Source organism: Acinonyx jubatus, chromosome E4 (assembly GCF_027475565.1).
Source record: "Acinonyx jubatus isolate Ajub_Pintada_27869175 chromosome E4, VMU_Ajub_asm_v1.0, whole genome shotgun sequence".
Lineage (NCBI taxonomy): Eukaryota > Metazoa > Chordata > Mammalia > Carnivora > Felidae > Acinonyx > Acinonyx jubatus.
In genome coordinates this window covers 39,405,118-39,424,157 of record NC_069395.1, presented here as the reverse complement: position 1 = coordinate 39,424,157, position 19,040 = coordinate 39,405,118, and the positions used below count along the sequence as shown (strand labels likewise).

The window sequence follows — 19,040 nt, the reverse complement described above, 5'->3', positions numbered from 1 at the left end:
ATGCATATGTTCCCAGTGATTAAAATGCACCTCCGTGCTGTCGGAGGAGCACAGTCATCTCCTGCTGCCAGCTGCTGCTGGGCCACAGGCTAACCTACAACACCCCCCACAAAGCAGAGAGAGGAGAGGGCTCAGAGGGTGGAACAGAGCACACACAGCCTGAGGCTGAGAGATGGGGCCAGAGGGTGGCAACGGGCTGGACCAGCACTTTTCAGTTTTGCTTTAGAGTTTTCTTTGGGGATACTAAATGTCCCTTTCCAAATTTATACACGAAAAAATGTGTGTGTATGCATGCACATACAACCTGAGAACAGATATTATGATTTGATAAATATAAAATCTAAAAAGGAATTATTATCTCTGTTATATATGTGTATGTGAATATATGTACGTGTGTGTGTGTGTGTGTGTGTGTGTGTGTGTGTGTACAGATACAGATATATATATTGGTATCTCCTGGATTTTCTGAGTCAGTCCAAATTTCAGAGATCCTGAGTCATTTCACCACAAATATACTCCTGCTTGTGAGATCAAGTGCCTTGGTTTCTAGTTCTGAAAACATGGTCCCATATCTACTACACCAACACTGAGAAGTCCTATCAGCGTGTATTACTGTGTTAGAGGAAAAGTGATCTTTTTTCTCACAGCTGGAAGTGAAGGTACACACTATATTCATTTCATTTTTCCTATGCTTTCATATAACCATGCCTTCTCCATGTCCAGAAAAAAGTCATGTATCTAGTTTCTTTTAAAAAAATGGAGGGGCGCCTGGGTGGCTCAGTCGGTTAAGCCTCCGACTTCGGCTCAGGTCACGATCTCGCGGTCGGTGAGTTCGAGCCCCGTGTCAGGCTCTGGGCTGATGGCTCGGAGCCTGGAGCCTGCTTCCGATTCTGCCTCCCTCTCTCTCTGCCCCTCCCCCGTTCATGCTCTGTCTCTCTCTGTCTCAAAAATAAATAAACGTTAAAAAAAATTTTTTTTAAATAAATAAAAAAATAAAAAAATGGAAAATTAGTCAATTCCTCAGCTTCCCATCATCATGCAAATCCACTGTCTTAGGACACGTAGGAAAGTGTGTTGTAAATCCAGGATAATATGAAAATCAGGAAAATCTACTTTAGCACTCATAACTGGAATCCATTTTTTCTTTTACAAAGAACAGCATGTTTATTTTTGATGATGACAGTCACAAAATAGAAACATATCTATATAGCATAATGTCCATCAAGGAATTCATTCAACTGGTAGCAGTAATTCTCATGGGGGTTAAAGTGGGTTGGAAAAGTGATAAAGACTCATTTCATTCTCTATATATGTAATTTTTGAGATGGAAGAATTATGGATGCTTTTTAATCAGTTTCTTCTTTTTAGTATTTTCTTAAGTTATACACACTCATTGTAAACAAAATTCAGAAAATTAACCAATAAAAAAAACAAAAATTTTCTGCGATTCAGGAGATAACTGTGAACTTCTACTTTACCTTTTTTTAGCATATGCATATTTTCATATTATACACAATTTTCATCCTGCTTTCACACTTACCGCTGTGTCAACATTTTCCTAATCTTTAGACATTTGTTGAAATAAAAGTTATAAAGGCCATCATAAAGCTATGCCATAATTTATTTACCAAATTCCTATACTGCTGGCCACTTGTAATACTTCCTTTTTGTTTTTCTTTTCCTTTTTTTCTCTTTTCTTTTTCAATTTTAAAAAGAGCCCCACAATAGACAATTTGCATGTCGATCACTATCCATAATCTCTGATTCCTTCCTTAGGACAGATTCTTAGAAATGGAATTACTTGGTCAAAGGGTACATTTGGTGATGCTGCTTCTGTTTGAAGACAAGGTCTTTTGTGGAGCTAGAGACTGAAGGTTCTGGTAGGAGAATGTAGCTATTTCCACCCACAGATCAGTCTTTTGGTATTTCTCCCTCTGGGAAGGTCACTTACCAACTACACGTTCGGTTTGTAGGGGAAGATGCAGGGTATATAAGGGAGTGAAACCTGATCCAACAAGTCGTGCCAGAAAGAACCACCTTGGCCACAAGAGGAGGATCTATGCAGCCAGAGTGCATTGGCTGAAGAGTGATCACTGTGCTTTCTTCACCTGTTCCTACCATGCCCGCGTCTTAGCCTTTCCACATGGCTGGCTTCCAGTGCCTCAGCCACTTCCAAGTTGCACTTGTCTAGAAGTCTCTCTAATTTTTTAATGAGATCCAATGTGGGGAAACCTAGACTTCTCTGAAGGTTTCTTAGCCACCATCATCAGTAAAGACTTCCTGTACCTAGACTCACTCGGACTCCTCTCCATAGTGACTGTCCTCCCTAGGGCCATCTTTTTTTTTTTTTTTTTTTTAATGTTTATTTATTTTTTGAGAGAGAGAGACAGAGTGTGAGTTGGGGAGGGGCAGAGAGAGAGGGAGACACAGAATCCAAAGCAGGCTCCAGCCTCTGAGCCGTCAGCATGAGCCCAATGCGGGGCTTGAACTCACGAACTGTGAGATCATGACCTGAGCTGAAGTCATATGCTTAACCCACCGAGCCACCCAGGTGCCCCCTCCCTAGGGCCATCTTGAGAGGGCCTCCTTCTTGAGGATGTCTGGATTGCCTGTGCTTTATCAACATAGTGTTGGTAGCAGTAAAAAACACTGCTGTCAGAATGGAAGGTTTAAGAGAAGAAAAGTCAGATTTAATGTGGGAATCTCAAATGGTCTTTTCCTTTCAGGGGCGCCTGGATGGCTCAGTCAGTTAAGCGTCGGACTTCGGCTCAAGTCATGATCTCACCATTTGTGAGCTCGAGCCCCGCATCGGCCTCTGTGCTGACAGCTCAGAGCCTGGAGCCTGCTTCGGATTCTGTGTCTCCCTGTCTCTCTACCCCTTCCCCGCTCACACTGTGTCACTCTCTCCTTCAAAATAAACAAACATTAAAATACTTGTTTAAAAAAATGGTCCTCTCCTTTCAAGGAGCTTCCAAGTAGGCCACAGTACTGGGGCACTGCAACCCCTCTGCTTTCATCAGCTCTCTCTCTAGCAAGAGGCAGAGGTAGGGCAACTCTCCTATGTACCACCATCGAGGAGGGCCAGGCCAAGGTCTGCTCAAGGTCACTGAGCAGGGCTCTGCAGAACAGGGTCCAACAGGTCAACAGCCTTGTCCTCATAGAAGCCGTCAGTCTGTTTCAGTTTATCTTTCCCCAGTGTGTGCTGGGGAGAAGGACTGGGCAGGGAGGGAATGGCTAGAGTAAGCGTCACTTGATGCTGGCATTCTTACCTGGGCAAAGAGGACCACCAGGCTATCACTGTCGGGAAATTCGAGGTGCTTGGAGTAGAAGTGATGAAGGGCAGCAACATCACTCTGAATCAAGTCCTTCTTCTCATTGTCTAGTTTATCCAGATCTGTGGGTAAGCAAACCATTATTCACCAGGGAGGAAGTCTGGATTTCTAGCTACATCCTTTCCTTACTATAAATGGCAGGGAAAAAAAAAAAAAATGCAGAGCCCCTAGAAAATCTTCTTCCCCACTACTTGGTCTAAATGATAAACTCTAGGCAAAGAAAAGCATGCCGTTTCTTCCTTCTCTTCCTGTGACAACCGGGGAAGTCACTCAGAACATGAAATGTCAACTGACTGTTAGTAACAGGGTCGGGAATGGGTGGCCAGGATGGATAACCAGCCTCGGTGTGGCCCAGCCCCCTCTCCCCCCACTGGCCCTGGAATCTGTGTCATGGTCAAGAAGCTGGACAGCCCTGGCCTAATGCTTTTCGGTCAGGCCATCAGCTGTTTACGGGACTGCAGTTCAGCAAAGATACAAAAATATTCAGCATGCCAGGAGAGCCAGCAGGAGATCGCTTGGGACGCGATAATTCACCCTGCGAGCTCCTACGTCCCCTTAATTATTTCCTACTAATCATGTCAACTGAGAAAAAAAAAAAAAAGTTATAGTCATTTTTCAAAACAGCACACAAATCAAAGTAAAAACTAGTAATTAAAATCCCCACCACCGCGACGAATACCAGCTTTCCTCAGTTTCCCTTCTTCAATCCTTAGTCCCCCTTAACGGTGTCGCTAAAATAACTCTTCAGCCAGTCAACAGAAGTCACAGACAGACTTACGTGATTCAAACTCCTTCACAGCTAACAATTTCTCTGAAGGCGTTCTCTCTGGGTGGATCTTCTAGCAATTGGAAAGAAATCACAGAGAAGGAGATTTTAACCGCTGGGGCAAAAAACACCGCTTTCGCTTTTACGTCGACGTGAAGGAAGAGCAATGATCCTCAATGAAGCAAAGAAAACTCTCTAAGGAGTCCTGTCATCGGGCTTGGAGAGTGTTTGCCCAACACCCAAACCTGACAGACTCCTTCAGAAAACTTTTTAAAGCTTCTGCCACATTCCTGACTCCCCGATAATGCCATATGCACACAGTAGGCTCAAGAATGCCTGTTACGGGAAAGCAGAGTGGCGGGAAATCACCTTTTTAGGGCCCCGACTTAAAAGGACTCTGAGTCTACAGAGAAACCATCCTATTTATTATTTCTCCTTCTAAAAGGGAACAAAATCAAACCCCCCATCCATTTTACACTTTCTTTAAGCATAGGCTAAAATGATCTCAAATTCTGTGTTTCAAAAAGAACACTTTTGGTGGTATCTGTGAGCCCAGATTCACTTTAAACGTGTTTCTGGCTTTGTTCTAGACACCCCAAGAGGAGCTAACAATAGTAAACCTGCTAGGCTTTGAGAACATGAATAAACTTGGTGTTGACAAGAGTTCAAAAGCGGAGCTCAAGAGCTGGCCTGAGGCCGTGTCTTTGTAATCTGGCTATTCAATTTGGGGATACAGGTGGTCTAACAGGGCGCTCTCACCTCCCTAGTTAACATGTTAAGCTTCCCCTTGGTAGTTGGGTAGCCTGTCTCCCCTAATCCTTTGCAAGCTACTAGAATACAAATGGTCTGGTTTTTCTAATCATCCAGTCCTACTGAGATGAAAAGATGGGCAGGTAACTTTTCATTTAATAGACTATTAGTAGTAGTAGTAATTATAATAAAAGTTGAATGGAACTGGTATAAACTCATCAGAGCATTCAGACGCCCCTCCTGGTGCCCGCACACTTCAATTGTTCTTTTTGGAGCAGAAATCTCCCATTCACAGGACACATTTCTATAAGATTAGCAAGGCATTTGCCTGGGAAGGCTTCTCCTTCAGGAAAGCACACCAGCTTCGTCTGAATTCTTAACCACAATTTCTATAAACGACATGGTAGAGTTGGAGGTGGGGGAGGGAAGAACCAACAAACCAGTCACCCATCTTCCCAAGACACTTACAGATCTAACTGTGGTGGTTTATTCACCCTGACACCTCCCAGAGGCACCCCATTTCCTCCTACCCTTTCCTTCTGACCGCGAACTCAGCATATGTTTAAAGACAATTGTTCATAAGGACACAAAAGTCAACATCCTCCAGGGAAAACCATTTGGAGTTTCTGGTCTCACCCTGCAGGCAACCCTTGAATCCTTTGGTTGCCCCATGAGCTGGTGAAGTGGCATTTCAGCGAGCACCTGACCCAAGCTGCACATAATGGAACAATGACCTCAGAGTTCGGAAATGTTCTACTTCTGTTTACGTCGCCCAGGATCCTAACTTGGGTTGGGGACAGATATGTGCCAGTCATTACAATCACATTTGGCTTAGGTAAAAAATAGAAAGTTTTAAAGGGAAGCAGGGAGGTAGGTATGAAGAAGAGGTGGATGAAATTTCAGCTTCAAAACATTACAGTACAGAGGTCCTGCCACCAACTTCCTCAGCATTAGCGAGGGCCTCCACGGATCTATGCCTTGTAAGTGCCACACGACCTACTTCACGGTGTCACAAGGACATGCCCTACGGTGCTTCCCCCCTTTCTTTGGTTTGGTCCTTTGGAGATCCGGCGTCATCAGCCCACAACCAGTAAGGACTGACGAAGAACAGCAGAGGACCCCGGTCCTGGCATCATCAGTGCTAGAAACTGTTCACAGCCGTCATCTGCTCCCACTGGGGGCAATTCTTTCTTTGCTTCGTCTTCTGTCTTTTACCCTGTTCCTCTCTCCCCTTACCTCGATCTCTACTTCTTTCCACTCCTTCTCTTTCCCTTCTCCTTTGCATAGGCCGTGCTGGTGGCTCTATCCCATTCCTTGCCTGTCTGGGCAAAAGCAAGTATGGAGGCAGGGAGGGACAGCGCACAGCACCGGGGAGAGGTGGGGTGCCCTCCAGGTGTCAGAAAGAAAAGGGAAAATCGCGAAGCTTCTCAGGCCAGTCTGGGTCCCTGGGATGCTCTAGTTGTTTTCACTCGGGTCTTCATGCTTTAAAAGGCCATATTTTTCTATGTAAACCTATCATAAAAAGTTCAGAACTTAACAGCTGTGGCTATGCTCCTGGCCTAGGATAAGTGACATCCTATTAGCAGGGGACAAAGGACAGACCAGCTTATGCCGGGACTGCCGTTCCCACGCCCATCCATAGGGACAAGGCAGGAAACAGAGTCCAAGAATGTTTAACAAGAGCCGATCACCACCCACAGGTCACTCATCTTTCTGACCTTTAAGAAAAAAAGAAAAGAAAATGCACTTGAATATTAGCCCATTTCCTCACCTGTTTGGCCAGAATCCTTGCAGTCAGCCTCACAGTCTCTGAGGGATTCCAGTTTTCCCCAAAAACAACCATGGGAGAACATTCCAGCTTGTGCATGGGCCAATCTTCTTTCTGGGAAGGTTAAAAAAAAAGGATTAAACACACACACACACACACACACACACACACACACAAACACACACACACAGGAATAAAGTTCTAGAAGAGAGGACGCAGTAAGTCCCTCTAGTTAGGGTCAAGTGAAATATGTTTCCTTTTGGAAAACATGATGGTGCTCATAAAAGCTAGAGATAAAAACATCCTTTAAGATAGAGACGGCTGTATGACCTTGACTTGGGCCTGGCCAAGGCTGCTGGGATGAGAAAATCTGCTTTGTGTTTTTTCATCACGCATCTCGTGTCTTTCTGCAGCCTCTGGTTATTCCAAACAACTCCTACAGCTTTCCATTATCTGTGGGAGTTGTCAAACCACAGTGGTGAGTGACGGGGCATTAGCCATTGATGTGGCCCTGCTCCCTCACAGTCCTGGATGGTTCTCTCTTGACATCAGGGCAAATAACTGATAGTACTCAGCAACTAGTCCCCTTGTACAGGTGATAAAAAGCAAAACACAAATGAAGGCTTTGTCAAGGGCCCTCAAAGAGTCTGGCAAAGGCAGCTATTGGGAATATTTAGGAATACAGACTCCTTAAACATTCAGTTGATAGCACAGGGACACTGTTTTCCTTTTGGTCCCATCTGGCCACTCCTATGGCCCAGGTTGGGCCACTACTGGCAGGGCAAAGACACCATCTGTGGAGACAGGCGGGGTGAGGGAGGACGGACAGCATGGTGCCGTGGCAGCCAAGGAGGAAAGTAGTCTGAGGAAGGTGGAGGACTAGTGATGTGGTCACTGGTGACGAGGCTGGTGGAATGACTGAGAACTGACTGGACGTCATGGAGCTCACCACTGACTGACAAAAACCAGCAGTGCTGGCGTGAAGGGGCCAGGGACAGCGGGGGCGAGGACACCGCAGAAAGAGCGGAAGCAGAGCTGGAAACCGGGAGGAATGGGCGAGGGCTGGGGGTGGAGGGTGGAGGGAGGATGACTGGAGGGGCGGAGCGTCAGAGCACTTGGCATATTGACGGGAGTCTTCAGACTTGCTCTCTCTCCACAGAATTGGGCGTGTCCTCTTCTTCCCTCAGCCTCCCCACCTCAGAAAACGGCCAGTCTGTTCTTTCCAATGCTCAGGCTGGAACCCGGGGACATCCGTGTTCTCACCCCCTCACACTCCACATTCACCTCTGGCACATCTGTTCTCCCTGCCTTCAGAACCATCTGGAACCCGGTTGCCCTTCCCGGCCCCGCCTTCCTGCCCTGCCCCACCACCAGTACTGCCCAGGCCTCCCACCCGGACGCCTGCTTCTGCCCCTGCCCCTGTGGGCCATGCCTACAGAGCAGCCCGGGCGGTCCATCCTGGCACACAGAACTCAGATCCCACCAGGTCTCAGCTCAGAACCTTCAAACAGCTTCTCATCTCACAGCCAAAGGCAAAATCTTAAAGATAACAATGAGCCACTCATGACGGGAGCCCGCTCCACTCCTCTGACCTCATCGCCTCCTACAACGTTCTCCTTGCCTCACTCCACGTCAACCACACAGTCCCCCTGCAACTCCTTAAACAGACCATGCATGCTCCTGCCGCAAGACCTTTCTCACCTGCTGTATCCCTGACTACGGCCCTCTCCCCCTAGATACCCATTTTGCTCCCTGCCTCACTCTTCCACATCTCTGCTCAAATGTCACCTTCCCAAGATGCCTGCCATGAATAACCTATCAAAAGAACACATGCCCGTCACTGTCCATTTCCTTGCTCCAGGCTTCTTACGCACTTCTCACCACCTGATACACTACATATTTATAAGTTTTTTGGTTAGTATCTGTCTCTCCCCATTAAAATAAAGGAACTCAATCTGGTGTGCTTTTTTCCACATTTATAACCCCAGAACCTAGAACAAGGCCTGGCATTTATAAGGCACTTAATGAAGTTGCTGAATGAATGAAGATGTCTCTCTACCCCTTTGCCCCCCACCTCCATCCCAAGAAGGAAAAACACCATGTCACCTAATGGCTTAATACGCTACGTGGCACAGGCCATTGGCTCAAATTCTGTGCCAAGATGTTCTGCACGATTGAATAACGCCGTGCCGAATATAACTAAGAGCAGGGAGAGAAAGAAATGACAAGATATGCACAAGGGAGAAGGGGATCTGTTTTTAGCCAAAGCCCGAAATGAGAGCACAGTGATGAGGCAAAGAGAGAAAAGACAAGAGGGCGTCAGGCCTTGGGATAGCTGCAGGAAACAGGGACCGCCAGCCGGGGACAGACGGATAATTAACATCTGTGAGCGAGTGTCCGGGGCGAAACTGGGGGTTCTAGGAGAAGGACTCCGCAGGGCCTCCCAGAGGCTGCTTTTCTGAACTGTAGGTCTTGGTATCAGTGTTTAACAACGACAACTCCTGGGAGAGAGAAGTTTAATACGAACCTTCCTTACTATGATTTATCTATTGTTTCTTAATAGAATTAACTTAGTAATAGAATTAACATAAAATTAATGTTAGTATAAATAACACACAGCGATGACACTTACTGATATGAATGTGTCCCCACAGGGAAGGGAACCAGACTACAAGGGACACTGTGGGAGAAGAGCAGAGAGCTGTCAAGCAGACACTGGTCTGGGGCTCAGGAAACCTGCGTTCTTGTCCCCGTTCTGCAGCTATGTGACACTAGGCAGACCTCTTAATCCCTCTGCATCTGTACCCTTGGCTGTAAATAACATAATCCCCAAGTTACTTAGCAGGTCCAGGATTCTGAGTCTCTGGTTTTACACCTTCCAACAGTGGCAATCGGATACGAAGCCTGAAGATGACCAAGAAATGGCGGACCTTCATGTAGGAATAATCGGGCATTCATGCAACCACAAAGGGTCCCTGTGAGGATCCAACAGCTCATCCAGAACAGTGCCTGGCACATAGTGCCCTCTCAGAAAGCACTGCTTAACTGTTCATTCCCTGGTTTGTTCATTCATTCAGTAAGTCCTACCACTGACCCTAGAGGCAGGGATGGGAAGCGTAGTCCTTGACTTTAAGAAGTTCATGACTATGTCAGGAGACCTATAAAGAGCACCTGTAATGTGAGACAATCCCACACATGGCAGTCAAATCAGAGAGTCAGATAGATGCAAAGTGCAGAATCATTTAAGTTTCATTAAGCGGAATTTCCCAGAATAAGTTTTCACTCTCTGCTGGAAGGTGGTGAGAAATGTGGATTAAAGGAGGAAAGACAGAGATGTACCTCAGTGGCACTGCTCAGTTGTAATTCTTTTTTTTTTTTTTTTTTTTTTTTAACAAAAAGGTGGGAGGGAGGAGAGCATCTGGCCGAAATGTCAGGTTCTGGGCATATCCTTACATACTTCTTCTATTGGAAAGATGGTCCACACATCATAGAGAACCCACCAGGGGTGCCCTAGTTATGACTATAAAAAATTGTAAACAATCGGATTGGACAAAATTGAAAAAAATTTAAGCTAGCCTGATGAACAGGAATAAATGTTACCAATTAAGAGTTTTGTTTTCTAGTACTGGCAGTTTGTTTATACACAGAGAACCCTTTATGCTAATTTTTAAAACATTTTTGTCAGTTTTTCTAAGACTTCCATTTTTAAAATTCTTTTAATGTTTATTTATTTTTGAGAGAGAGAGAAGGAGAGAGAGAAAGAGAGAGAGCACATGTGCAGGGGAGGGGCCGGGAGAAAGGAAGACACAGAATCTGAAGCAGGCTCCAGGCTCTGAGCTGTCAGCACAGAGCCTGACGTGGAGCTCGAACCCATGAACCATAAGATCATGACCTGAGCTGATGTCGAACACTTAACCGACTGAGCCACCCAGGAGCCCCTCTAAAACTTTTTATTTTCTTTTTTTTTTTAGTTTTTTTTAATGTTTATTTATTTTGAGAGAGGAGAGAGAGAGACAGAGACAGAGACAGAGTGTGAGCAGGGGAGGGGCAGAGAGAGACAGAGAGAGAGAGGGAGGGAGACACAGAATCCAAAGCAGGCTCCAGGCTCTGAGCTGTCAGCACAGAGCCCGACGCGGGGCTCAAACCCACGAACTGTGAGATCATGACCTGAGCCAAAGTCGGATGCTTAACCGACTGAGCCACCCAGGTGCCCCAGAATTTTTCTAATGTTTTTGTTCAAAAGTCAAGCTAATACTCCTGCCCTGATTGTAATCTTTATACAATTTTATGTAAATTTGGATCCTATTTTCCAGAAAATTATACAAATAAACACACAGGAAGGACTCAGAAAGACACATCCCAAAGTGCTAGTAGTGATTTTCTGTGGAAGGACAAGATTATGGATTCTCCTTTTGTTCTCATTTCAGACTGTACTTTCTAATTTTTCTAAAATGAGCACAGAGTATTTGTGGAATAAAATTAAACAACTAAATCTACATAAAAGATACAGAAATTTCTGTACCCTTTATAAACTTCTAAGTCATTTTCAGTCAGCGTAATCATGCTCTGCCTGATTTTCCTTTTTGTGCATGGACAAAAATGCCTAAAGATGCATAAAGAGCTGTGAAATTGTCTCCCGGTACACCAGCATTTCCAACGCTGGAAGTAAAGAGTGATTGCTATTTCCTCCAGTTTTTTGCTGAGTGAGATGGTACGTTGTCTTCCCGGACAAGGAGATGGGGGGTTTTATTGTGCAGACCCCTTTCTAACTCTTGCGTCTGGTGTTTCTCTTGCTGTAATGGAGCTTTCAAAACAGACATAGTCTACTTGGACAAATGCGTGTGACTTCCTGAAACGTGGAATAGTAAGAGAACATCACGTGATCTCTGCTGCCACTACCATTATCTTCCAGAGGAACAGCGCAAAAGCCATCAGGTACGCACCGACCATCTCACAGGAAGGCTGCTGAACCGCCATCACAAGGACACGTGTTTTGTTTTCTGGTCCGACACAAGAGCAGTGGGACGCGCTCGTTCATTCATCCGCATTCTTTCTTACGGCAGATGTGAAACATTTAGAGAAAAGAGTGATCAAGTTCAAGATGCTTCCTGGGTTTGGGCTATGAGACCAAAGTGAATTTCACCAGGACTGAACCTACGACTCCGGCCCCATTTGCTAAATCACCCATAACGACAACAGGGTCAGATGGGCATTTCTTAGGCATTTTCTATGCCGGGGCTATTTCCTCGTCAATGACAAAAGTCACAAATTTTCTCTCGTCCTGAGTCACGTGCTCTTCAAACATGTTTTTTTACACCCATCAGGGTATGCTCCTTCTTACTTTCAAAAGCATACTCCTAACCCCATCACCTCCATTTATGAATCACAAATAGTTTCTTTCCTCTTTGTTGATGTTAAGAAATAATACCCTAGAAAGTTCTACTCTCTATGGCTCCTCTATAAAATAACTTTGTAAGACTATTCTCTTGAACGTGTCACGGTGCAATTTAATGGAGAAGCCTAAGTGAGGGGAATGATATACTTCGCTTTCCAGGCATATTTATAAAAATAAATAGAGTTCATTAAAACATACAGGTTACAAAATAAGCCTAACTAAAAAGGAATTTCTATTTCTTTTATGTTTCCTCCCATTATCCTTTCATGCATCATCAATTAAAATCCTTCCTCTGGCAGGATCACACCGAGTCAAGTGAATGAAGAGAAAAGTAAATGGGACAAGATATCACCAAATTGTATAAAATAAAGCAAACTCCTAAAGCAATGCAGTTGGAGAGGAGGGCTCGGAGAGAGGACACACACATAGTGAACAGGGCCTCCTAAGACGCTGCGCTCCCGGAAAGGGGGCAGCCACGGGGAGGAACGCGTGCCTTAGCACTCTTGGAGAGACTTTTGGCGGAGACAACACCACCAGAGGGGCTCCCCCCTCTCACATCTACTAAAGGCCATTTCTCTGCCACGTTCCTATAGCGCCCCCTCTCCCAAGGGCCCTCGGGACTCCTGAGCACAGTGCTGGGAAGTGGTGACGGCCCTCTGCCAGCGGTCTGCATAGTCTAGTCCCAGCTCTGCCAACTGTGACCTTGGGCAGGTCACCCAACCACTGTGGGTGTCACCGCTGCCATCCCAGACCCGGTAACCTCCACTCCGGCCCCACCCTCTGCTCTCTGGTGCCCACGTGCGGGACTCCAGGTGGGCAGGGTCCGCCTGCAAAGAAGGCCCAGGTAAGAGGAGCAGCTGATGCTTTCTTAGGTGGAGAATCGCTCAGTTACCTGCCTCTTAACCATCGCTGTCCTTGTTCTGTGCCACGTTCCCTCCTGCAGCACAGCCTCCCCTTTGATCCCAACCCAGCATCCCCCTGGGAGGAACCCTGAATACATTTTTATCTGGAGCTAACGCCCCAGATTCCTCCCTAATGATTTTCTGTATGAAGCTCCTGACCCGCCATGTATTTCCAGGCACTTACTTTTATTAAACCCATAGGACCGTTCTATGTCACTACAACCCACTGCCCTGCACTGATTTAGTTCTTCGGTGCTGAAGGATGGAAAACCTTGGCGGCCATTAACCTCTCCCTTCAGCAAAAGGGGACAGGTGGAACAAAAGTGAAACTTCCAGATGAAGTCCGGCCTGTCACCTCCGGCAACAAGTGGGATCAGGAAGCGTGCATCGCGTGTTGCCTAGGAGGGTACCTGATCCGCCAGATACTTCGCAGAAGCACAGAGAAATGGACCTGCAGAAGTTCCCGCCAGGGCTGACGGAGTCCTGGCCCCGGCACGGGGTCAGGAGCAGGGAGGCCTCCACACTGCCAGGCTGGACACGGCAAGCTGTCTTGGCCCGAGGGCCTCTGAACACGACTTTGCATCACAGAGCGGCACCCCCCGTGCCGGGCTTCCCTGCCAGCCAAGCCGTCTCGTCAGCGTCCGACCACCTGGACAATCTGTCCACAGGAGAACGTACAGGCGGCAAACTGCCTGTTACGAGGTGAGATGCGGGCATCCTCATACACACAGGCTGGCGCCTCCGGGTGATGCGCGGACCTCCCCAGCGGGAGCACCCCTCACCGCGTGCTCACAGATGAGGTTTTGGAGTCTGCAGCTTTGGGAAACTAGGTCCTGAAGGGAAGGGGAACCACAGTGGCCGCCTCAAACACCCCAACTGGGGACTGGAACGATTCATCAAAATAATGACACCTAGTGAGGCTTAGTGGAGGCGAAGTTAGCAGCACGCTCAGAAGACCTAGACATAACTCAGCATCTCGCATGTGCTGGTATTTCATATTGATGCAGGGTTCACGGTTAATCAGAGAAGTTAAGACTCATTTTGTCACAAGCACGACTCACACAACATACACCGTTAATGTTCTTGAGTTCTTAGAATCCATCCATTCTCTTAGGGTTAAAAAAAAAAAGTCCCTCAAATCTAAAAGTATGCTGTGTACTTTATTGGCTAAGTTTCAGTCCAGACTAAATTACTGTCATATTGTTTTTCATAGGCCCATACTCGTACAGAGCATCACGGTTTATATAGAACTTTCATAGCTATCAGATCACTACGTCCTTGACATCTGTCAGGATGGGCCCTGCTGCCTTCGTTCATTCACGTTTGAAGAAACCGAGCTCAGAGACGTCCCATGACTTGCCATGTTCATGGAGCTGGTAGGTTGGTTGCAAAGCTAGCAACATCTCCTTCTACTATTCCATGTTATATTGTCTGAACTCTATGTGGTTTTATTATCTTGCTTCTCTGAAGAACCACAATGTAATGAGTTAAGTTTTCTAGAAGTATTTAACCTAAATACAGAAGGAGGTAACTCATCACGTCTGGAATCAAATCCTGGAATTCCCAGGGCTCACTGATCGCCCCAACACCAAAGCAACCCATCTACAGAAAACTCTATCCACAGCCAGTAGGAGCCAAGTACGATCCCTCCCTCTTCAAAAGAATGCACACTCCCTGACAACTCAACTACAAGCCCATTTATATTCTCACTGTCACACAGGCTGAACCTCTGAAGACACAGAAAAGCGGGTTGTACATCGGGCCTTCCGAGCCAAGGGAGACACGCCTGGGCCAACGTCCCAGCCTATGCTTCATTCCGGCAAGGGGCCATTGTGACTGCAGCTCTATGGCCAGACAGGACACCAGGGTTTAGCAACCTCTCCTACAGCTAAAGAATAATGCTCTTTGGGGACTTTCAGAGGCCAACTGCATAGGGAGAAGAGAAAGAAAAAAATAAAATAGTGGGTAATCAGAAGTAGACTGAGGGTTGGGATGGGGAGGTAAATGAGACCAAGTATGGCAAGAACAATGACAAAAAAAAAAAAAAGAGGTGAAGATATGGAAGATCCACCCTGTCACTTACAGCCACTACTAAATAGCACTGGCATTTCCCAGTGTATGAATAGGTTTCCATTAAAAAACAAAAAACAAAAAAAAACAGACTAAGGAGGGTATACAGAAGTCAAAGACCATATTCTCCCTAAATTCAAACTGTTAGAACATGGGATGCATTTTCTGTGGAATACCTACCTACGAACATTCTGTAGAACTACAATCTAGTAGACAAGCATGGAAAACACTGCCTCCAAACCCCCTCCTTAAGCTTCCCATTCCCGTGGTACAGGAGTCCCTGGAGATTTATCCCTCAAACCAGATGGCTGTGGTCTACATGCAACCAGCCTCCCCAGCCCCCCAACCCTGGCTGCTTCCAAGGCACCAGCTCCAAGGACACTCTGGGGCAGTCACCCTCTGGTTATACCAAGGCTGTGCCAGGGGCTCACCTAAGACTGGAATCAGATTCGGTTTGAACAGGCCATGGGCGACATGTGGCCCTGCTTATGGGGATTTATAAAAATATAGACCTGTGACAGTAAAAATGAAAATATTTTAAAGACACCACTTTAACATTTTCAATGTGTCATCTGCGCAATGTTCCATATGTTGCTGGTGGCCTTGGGGGCAAACTGTCAACCTTGGTAACACACCTGCCTGTACCCAACACGCTCTCCTCGTGTCTTTCCGCTTCTCCTGCACCTGCATGTGGCCCCCAAGGGTTGCCTCCTATCACCGGCTGCCTGTCCGTCCTGGGCCAGCACGCAGGGGTATGCGGCCACATCCTGGGCCCAAACCAAGCTTTCTAGCTTTGGCTGCAAAGGGGTGCTGGGAAATGTGGTGACAAGGAAAGGAAGGACATCGGGGTCCCGATCTTCAGAGGAAGCGAGGCCCTCCCTGCCAGTTGGCCCAGAACCTACCTGACACTCCACATTGCAGTAAAATGCCTGCTTGCATCTTCCACATTTGGACAATCCTTCTTTCCTTAAAAACAGAAAGGGCACTGTAGTGGCGAGAGGCACAGAAATGTGGAGCTGCACATTTTAGCATGCAATAATAAAAGCCATCTGGTCGGAAAGCAGAGCCAAGATTCACCTTACCTTACTCTCCCACTGATAAAGTGGCATTTTCCCAAAGGAGATTTCTGACCACAATGAGTCCTCAAGTAGGAGTCAGTCAGTCAAACAGTACATGCACCAACGTTTCCCGACCCTGACCGTGTGAAGGGCACCTTCCAAACTGACGAACGATGTGCTCCTTGACTCCTGAGCCTGCCGGGGGAAGCCAGACCCCCACCATCGCCTGCACTATTACTCAGTAGTTTGGGGGCAAGTCAAGGGCTCTTACGTCCTGATTTTCTCACCTGCCTAAGAGGGACAGAAAGACACAGAACCGTCTGGGAAGTCTGACCTCCTACAGAGGACTGGAGGTCACCTGCACTGGAGGTCACTGCTGAAAACGCAGTGTGGGTGACAACCTTTATTATTTAGAGATGCACGGGAGGCGGAAGATGGAACTGAGTGTGTCGGTAATTCAAATGCTGCCCGGAAAGAGAAGTTTAAAAATAATGCAACCCAGCAAGCGGAGACATATTCTTGGATAAAAGATTTCCGGGTGTGATCGGTCTACACTCCACCTTGCCGGTGTGATCCACTGAGTGATCCTTCTGCCTCTTTGTAATTAGGCCAGTACTCCCTGCCCACTGCCATATTACTAGTCCCCAGCTTCCGATCAAGGACAGGGACATCGTTGTTTCCCAACGGCTAGGTGCCAGCGCATTTGTGGTGTTAGACAAGCCAAAGCTTTTTCAAAAACTGAGAAGCCTCTGCATTGGGCCTCAGGGGACAGAACCCTCCAGAAATTTCTCTGAGGCGTGGGCGATATTAAACCAGAGCACTGCCTTATGCCTGCCCACCGCAGCTTTCTGGCTTGTGGCAACGTCACGGCCACAAGGGGCACACTCACCGCTGCTGGGGTGCGGCACTGAAGTGAAGCCACCTCCCCCCACACCGCCCACACCCCCCTGCAGCTCGGGGCCTGGAGGAGCCGAGACTCTGCCATACACACATAATCACGCTGCAGAGCCCTCCCCTGCTCCGCTCCTTGTCAGTGAGCGGCAGTCACCACACTACTCCCACGGCATCGAGACTGTTCCCAAAATGCTACTGTTGGAACTAAACAGACTGCCTTGCAGTTTTCACGACGGCGCTTGGATTCCAAGAAGCGGGCTGAAGAAATGTGTGGGAGAGAAACACATCTTGTGGTTGAGGCATAAATAAATATCCCAAGTTTGCACATCTCAGCTGTTTAAAAAGGAACTCACTGATTTAGCGGGGTGTGGAAAGTACCCCTCCCCCCAACCCAAGGTGCATCTGAAGGGACCCTGGCTCTGCCTTTGCATTGTGCAATGAAAGAGAAATGAGATGGATGGTCTCTGCTCTCCTGCATTTATATCAAGGGGGATGGGGGGTGGGGGGAGAAGATGCTTCTCAAAAACCACTGTGAAGTGACTTATAAGCAAGTACTTAGTGATGGAGACCTTACAGAAATGCCATCGGGATGGAAGGCCAAGATGGACAAAGCCAGAGAGGGAACTTTGAAAATTCTTTCCAAAAAGACGTGTGTTTAGAAATGGATAATGGATGCCACCCCGTGGACATGTCCACCTGAAGCAGTCATTCATTAACACTTGCTTTTCCGGGGGAGGAGGTCACAGAACCTCTTTGAGAATTTGACTGAAACTATTAATTTTCCCAATATCCTACCTTCTTCCCAACCACCCCCCCAAAACGACAGAAAATTTTGTGAAATTTCAAAGGCTTTGAGCCACCATCCATGGACCCCTGAAGGGCCTCTGAATCTAGAGTTAAGGCCCCCTGATAAAAAAAGATTAGAAAATTACCACAAAAATATCTTTATTAGCTCTAGACCAGATGAAGAAGCAAGATTATATGGCTTTTTCTGCACAGAGGCCAGCAGTAAAGTAAATACAAAGCTAAGGTTTGTTTTTAGCCTTACGGTAGGTAACATCCCAAGGGAAAGAAAGGGCAACAAAGAGCTCTCCAGAGCTAGGGATGAACTCTACTGGGATTGCATCTGAATAATAAAGGTCCCACAGGCCAGGCTTCATTCACCCCAGCCAGCCACCAAGTCTACAAGCCACACACAACAAGGGACAGGAAGAAAAGCCCAACTTTTAAGTGTTGGCAATCTGGCGTGCACTTTCCACTGTCTAAGGAGGTGGTTCTCAAAATGTGGTCTGTAGACTGCAGGGACCTCAGAGACTCTTTCAGGGAGCCGGCGGGGTCAAAACTACTTTTAAAACAACACTACTGTCTCGCCACCTGCACTGCAGCAGGTGTGAGGTGTACAGGAGCCTGGAGGGTAAGACTTCCAGAGCCTTGGTCTGTCCAAGCGTCCTTGTATTCTTGACTTCCACGTGCTCTGAGTGAGGGTGGGGGAGGGGAGCCCGTTTCACTTAAGAATGTCCCTGATGGGGGCGCCTGGGTGGCTCAGTCGGTTAAGCATCCAACTGTCGGATTCAGCTCAGGTCATGATCTTGTGGCTTCATGAGTTTGAGCCCCGCGCTGGGCTCTGTGATGGCAGCATGGAGCCCGCTTGGGATTCTCCCTTTCCCCCTCTCTCTCGGCCCCTCCTGCACTCCCGCTGTCTCTCTTTCTCTCAAAATAAATAAATAAACTTAAAAAAAAAAAAAAAAAGAATGTCCCTGATGAAGCAGTAACAAATAGTAATTTTGTTAAATCCCGACTCATGGGTATGTATCTTTTTGACATTCTGGAACCAAAGGGGACGAAGGCCTGAAGACTTCTGCTGCATCCTGAAGCAAGATGGCCATCTCAGGGAAAAGCACCCGGGTGGTCACTGGAATTGCAAAGTGAACTGGCCCCTTTCTTCCTGGCACATCATTTTTACTTGAAAGAACACCTGGAGACACACTGTGTGTGGTAGAGACTCGAGGATCTGCCAGACACATTATGGAAATGTCACTTCAAGGAACACATCTGAAAACAGGTGTTACCAATGATACAATTTGGACTTCTGAGCAAATACTAGA

At 46.9% G+C, this 19,040-nt stretch overlaps 1 protein-coding gene across 2 annotated transcripts in view; it reads right to left on the bottom strand.

Moving 5' to 3' along the window:
* SMYD2 (SET and MYND domain containing 2) overlaps positions 1-19,040 on the bottom strand; it is a 50,844-nt gene that overhangs the window by 15,710 nt on the left and 16,094 nt on the right. For both annotated transcript variants that reach the window (XM_053209110.1, XM_027074449.2), the window contains exons 2-5: positions 15,886-15,949; positions 6,620-6,730; positions 4,111-4,171; positions 3,270-3,394 (exon numbers count right to left, since the gene is read on the bottom strand). In XM_053209110.1, coding sequence (XP_053065085.1) covers positions 3,270-3,394; positions 4,111-4,171; positions 6,620-6,730; positions 15,886-15,949 — 361 coding nt within the window. The remainder of the gene's footprint in view (positions 1-3,269; positions 3,395-4,110; positions 4,172-6,619; positions 6,731-15,885; positions 15,950-19,040) is intronic.